The sequence below is a fragment of the Eriocheir sinensis genome, chromosome 31, assembly GCF_024679095.1.
Source record: "Eriocheir sinensis breed Jianghai 21 chromosome 31, ASM2467909v1, whole genome shotgun sequence".
NCBI classification, from domain to species: domain Eukaryota; kingdom Metazoa; phylum Arthropoda; class Malacostraca; order Decapoda; family Varunidae; genus Eriocheir; species Eriocheir sinensis.
In genome coordinates, this window is record NC_066539.1 from 16457352 (window position 1) to 16463523 (window position 6172).

General features: G+C 44.9%; 1 protein-coding gene across 1 annotated transcript in view; it reads right to left on the minus strand.

Moving 5' to 3' along the window:
• The window catches only part of LOC127005976 (nephrin-like), a 154182-nt gene extending 150852 nt beyond the window's left edge, over nt 1-3330 (minus strand). Inside the window, exon 1 of the mRNA XM_050875453.1 lies at nt 3204-3330. Within this exon, the coding sequence (XP_050731410.1) occupies nt 3204-3319 (116 nt within the window). The 5' untranslated portion in view covers nt 3320-3330. The remainder of the gene's footprint in view (nt 1-3203) is intronic.
• Nucleotides 3331-6172: the final 2842 nt, after the last annotated feature.

Genomic DNA, 6172 nt, shown 5'->3' on the forward strand with positions numbered 1-6172 from the left:
AATAACATCAACAGCACCTACAACAAACAGAACAGCAAACAGAAACATTTATTCCCACGACTGGACCGCGATCGTTGCCTTTCCTGTCTGTTTACCAATCAAACTTTTTGATGGATGAGCGTTAAACATGCATTGCTCGTTGTCGCTGCTGTTGATTTTGATGTTATTGTTTGTGTTTGTGTTGGGGGTGTTTCTGGCCGTTGGTTTGTTGGTCAGTTATTACGCTTTTTCGTTGTATGGGGGAAGGGGAGGGGAATTTCCAGGCGGGGGGGCTGATTTATGGTCCATGTTAAGAGTGGGGTTTAGGGTCATGAAAGCTGGGTGGACTTCGTGGTAAGAAGGGAAGATATGATGATGGTGATGGAAGTGTATTGTTAATGTTAAGAATGGCGGTTGTTGTGGCAGGGGAGTATGTGTGTGCTGCGGGTGGTGAAGGATTACGAGGAAGAGGAAGAGTGACGATACTAACGCTGACGTGGTGGTGGATGCTGTAAGTTTGGTGTTGGTGGATGGGTGATGATGATGATGGCGATGCTGCATGTGTTTGGTGGTGTTGATTCAAGTTGTAGTTATGGCGGTGTGGGAGGGGTAAAGGTGACTCATGGGATGGTGATGGGTGTTTGAGTTTGTGGTGGTGAGGATGGTGATATAGGAGTGGCGATTGGTGTTGTTGAAGAGTCCTGTAGCAAGAAGTTTTGACGAGTAGTTGATGATGATGATGATGATGATGATGATGATGATGATGATGATGAGCTTAATAGTGGTGACCATGAATGCAGAAGTGGTGGTCATGTTGGTTGTGGTGATGAATGTGATGGTGAATGTACTTGTGGTGGCAGTCGTGGTGGAGGTGGTGCGAAACGTGGTAATGTTAGTGGTGGTGGTGGTGGTAGTGGTAGTGTGAGGGTGATGGTGGTAGTGGTGTGGGTTAGGGAAGGGGTGGTGGGCATGGTGGACTGGCTATGGATGTTGAGCGTGATGGTGGAGGTGGTGGTGGTTAGGGTAGGGGTAATGGAACTTGTGGTAGTAAGGGTGGCGGGGATGGAGGGGTGGAGGGGAGGTGGCTGTGGTGGAGGTGAGTAATTGGCGCAGGTGAGCGACGCGCGGTGCCTCGGTTGTCATATCCATCAGGTGATTCAGTGCGTGACAAAAGAATGGAAATAACATGTAAAGTTAAATGAGGGAATATATATCCGGGCCCGGCCAGGTGGAGGTCGGTGATGTACGGCGCCGCTGTGATATTGCCGCGTGCTGCTGAAAAATATTCCCCAGATAAACTACATTAAAAGCAGGCCGACAATTATTTCCCTAAAGCTGCCCAATCCATGATATTGATCGCAGTCCTAATGAAGGAGAAACGTATTTGCGTATAAAGGGAAAAAAAAATCAGCTGTAGGGAAAAATATAAGTTTGGGTACGAAAAAATACAGCCTGATAACATTTATTTTTCATATTTTATATGTGTATATTTTATCAACGTAAAAACACAACAGGAAAAAAACACACACATTTCAGAGACAAATCGTACGTTTTAGAGATTTTTTGTGTGAAAACTTTTCGCACGTTCATGTGAAAACATAATGAAAACACGTGCAAAAATAATGGACCGGGAAACTCACTTCATGCTCGCCATAATGCAGCCTCGTTTTATGCATCACACAACTTCATTTTGAAATACGTTCTGCTTTCAGATCTTACTTTCACCTTGCTGCTCCAGGGCCGCCTTTTTCTTGCGTCCTTGTTTATAAGTATATCTTAGTCTTTGTCCTCGGCATTTCAACAATTTCAAGAAGTTGCTTCTGAACTATGATGTCCTGTAAATTTTGACACTTGAATATCACTTGTGCGACACTTTGCTTAATATATATATATATATATATATATATATATATATATATATATATATATATATATATATATATATATATATATATATATATATATATATATATATATATATATACAGCACACAGTAGTTCAATAGTAACCGCTGAAAACTGCTTAACTGCCAGGATGAAAGATGAACAGTCAGTTTAAACGAGCGCAAGATAAAGCTTCCAATACGCACCTTTTGATGACCTAGGAGACTTTCCGTCACTCAATGAACATTCCTTATTACGTGTGTAGAACACTTACCCACTCCCATTATACTTGTATGTCTCTTTACATAATTATCTCTGAGTCTTGATCTTCGTTGAACTTTAGGTACCTTATACTTAATCTGGTCGACTGTATCTAACACAGCATTGAAATTAAACAATATATAAAAAAAATCAGTATGTATAAAAACACATAAATAATTTGGTACCTTGTCTTTGGATTACACAACATACATTTTTAAGAAGTGGACGTGAGCCTCAGCGTGTGCGTGGTGGAGGCTGCGCGCCCCTCACACACTGCTGCAGCCTGTTATCGCGCAAAATTAACTTCGAGGATATGTTTTGGAGAAGGGGAGATACCGTCCTGGAATAAACCGTATAGTATGCATCGCAGGACTTAATTTTGAAGTGCATATTCTGGTCTCAGTTCTTACTTTAACCTTTCCGCTCAAGTGCAGGAGATAAGTCCATTGTGGGGGCCGCGCCAGACTGCTGGGGACGGAGGAAGCCGAGGCAGTGATCCGGTACATGGCCTCACTCTTACATTTTAATGTTGTTATTTTTTCAAAGACGTTGAGGTGAAGGTCAGCGCGTGCCCGGCGGAAGGCGGCGATGCGCTCATCCCACATGCACCGGTCATCGTGCAATATTAAATGCGACGACGTGTGTGTGGGAAGGGGAGTCCATATGAGAATAAGCCTTAATAAAAAAATTAAAAAAAAGAATATTCTCTGTGCTGAGCTGGGTACGGTTAGCTGTGCAGTGTTTGAGTAATTACTTACCCGTTTATAAAATCAAAAGATTGAATAAATAACATTCAGCCGCACACGTGCAACGAGGATTTGTCCGTACAAAAGATAGATAAAGGAAGATTCACCTTTATGCTTTCCAAAAATACGTTGAAAAATAAGACACAAAATAAAGATATACTACATCCTTTAAGAACACACCTGTATACTAAAAAAAAGGAGCGTCCAGAATCACTCCGGATGGAAAGATGCACTTGTTCAACCAGCATAAACCAACGGCGTTGTGAGGTACGAGTATCCATGTACAAGAAGGAGCAGATTGGAGGCACACGAGTTAGATGGCGAGGGGACTCACCTGTAGATGGGGGTGCCGGCGGAGCCTCGGTACCACAGGATGAGGACCACCCTGTCATTGGCCAGATTGGAGGTGACGTCACAAGGGAGACGCGCCTTCTCTTGCACCACAGCCATTGCCGAGGCGTATACTGCTGTGGAGAAAGGGAGAGAGAAAAGACGGAGTTAGTGGGGGATTAAGTTATTGAGAGAGATCGCAAGAAAGAGGGATAGAGGCGGTGAAGGGCTGATAGGGACCGCCTGGGGAGCGGGAAGAAGAGAGAAGAGGTCGGAAAGTGTGGAAAAAGTTTTGAGTGAGAGGTTCAGAGATAAATCACGTACGGGGGAAAGTTGGGAACTAAGACGGAGATATCCTGATGTAAAGAAAGGCCGCAGCTTGTAGAGAGAATAAAACAAGGAGCGGGAAAGACTGTGGTACATGTTGGAGATAGAGAAAAAAGGGGATGGTGGAGAGGATAGTGGAAAGGTTGGAGGGAGAGGATGAGGCGGGTGAAATGTTATGGAACAGATGGGCCAGGGTGAAGGGAAGGGGTCAAGTGGACCAGAGATAGATTGGAACTGGAAGAGACAAAGAAGAGTAGACGGTAAAGGCCAAAGAGGGAGAAAGGGAGGGAAAGAGGGAAGAAGGGAGATTACGGTCAGCTCAGGCGACAGAAACGACACAATTACTGGGAATATGACGAGGGTCTTACGGCGGCATCAGCTTGATGTTACGGCCCCCCTGGATCAATGCCCCTCCCGCACACTCTTCCTCGTCCCCGCCCGCCGGCCGCCCTTGCCCCTGCTCAGCCCCCTCGCCCGACCCTCGTCGTCTGGTCCATCACCTCCCTTCCACGACCATTGGACAACCGAAACCCTATGGAGTTCCTCAGCCCAACGAGTCCACGGGATCGTTCCATGATACAAACGTTTCTCGGCTCTATCGGAACCTAAAGTTGATTCGAACTCTAAGGAGACGCTTATGACGTGCTATTTCTGCCGTGGTTCCCTCCGCCTTGTGCCGCTTTTAAAAGAGAAAGATAAACATTCCCAGTTTAGATGTGTTCGGCTCCCACCGCCGCGTCCCTCAGAGCTGCGGCATCTGGAATGGGCGTATGGCGATAGGATGCTCATTGTCATTTCCTGGTCGTCAGCGTCCTCCATCACGGCCATGGCAGTGCAGCCTCGCGGCGGGGGGTGTCAGGCCCCACGACATGACCCTGACTTGTGATTGGCTGTACGAGCCCCGCGAATATATACATGTCCGAATATATACATTGTTGTGTGTGTGTGTGTGTGTGTGTGTGTGTGTGTGTGTGTGTATATATATATATATATATATATATATATATATATATATATATATATATATATATATATATATATATATATATATATATATATATATATATATATATATATATATATATATATATATATATATATATATATATATATATATATATATCAAGAATACAGTAATTTTTCTATAGTAGTAGTGAGTCTACTAGGGACTGAGTGGTGAGGAACAGTGTTACCTGCTCCCCGCGGCAGCATCTAACAGCCCTGCGGGCCAAACATGGGCGTGTATTTTATTACTGTTACAGAGTATCGACGCGGGAGCCAATCAGCCTCCTCGTTAATAGCGGGATGCACGCCGCTATATTTAGCCGCCAACTCCCCATTTACCCGCAGCCGCTTGTACGGTTGCGGCGCGCAGGCCACCGCGAGATGGTGTGTGCCGGAAGTGAGTGTGCCGGGAGTGTGTGTGTGTGTGTGTGTGTGTGTGTGTGTGTGTGTGTGTGTGTGTGTGTGTGTCCTTGCGTGCGCGCCCGCATATTTGTGTCTGTAAGCATGTATGTGTTTATGTTTTCTGGCTATACATCCAACTTATTGCTGATTATATCTCTTCATTACAAATCTCTATTACTGCTTGATATTTTCTTTAAATTTTGTCAGATTTTCACGCATTCAGCCACCTGTCTAACCATCCAATCATACATTAATTAGTTAATCCGTCCACTTACTCATCCGTCAGTTTATTCACCCGTGCATGCATACTTCCAGGCACCTTCTATTCGTGGACAGAATTTCTTATAATCCTTTTATATATATGTAACTGCCGTTCTTCTTGGCTACTTATCTGTATATGTGTGCATGTATGTATACATATACATGTGCATTTATTTATATTTATACATTTGTGGATACATTCATTCATTCATTCATACCTACATACATACAGACAGACAAACAGACAGCCATGCATACAAACATACATACATACACACGTACATACTTACATACCTACATACGTATTAACTTGCATACACACACACACACACACACACACACACACACACACACACACACACACACACACACACACACACACACACACACACACACACACACACACACACACACACACATAAAAGGGTTCGTGCATAAACTACAGACGACACTTCGGGCGGGCGGAGAGGCGGGCAAGTTGAAGGGGAAGACTCTGAAGGGGAAGCACCTCCATAAATATACATTCCGGACAGATCGACGAAGAAGGGTGAGATGATGCAAGATGAACGCCTGAAGAAACTATCCTATCTCCTCGGCGTTCCCTTTGTCATTCCTTCTCTCTCTCTCTCTCTCTCTCTCTCTCTCTCTCTCTCTCTCTCTCTCTCTCTCTCTCTCTCTCTCTCTCTCTCTCTCTCTCTCTCTCTCTCTCTCTCTCTCTCTCTCTCTCTCTCTCTCTCTCTCTCTCTCTCTCTCTCTCTCTCTCTCTCTCTCTCTCCCTTCTCTCCCTGCCTCTCCTCCTCCTCCTGTCTTTGGGGCGCCATGCAAGGGCGGATTGGAGAGGAGGATGCCACTTACGGCGTGCTCTTTGAATCCATAACTTGCGGCTCTCTCGGAATGACCTGACCCGCGCACTCCTATTTATTGTGGTCTGCCTTCCCCCCCTCCCACTCTCTCTCCCCCTTATCCTTCTTCTCCTCA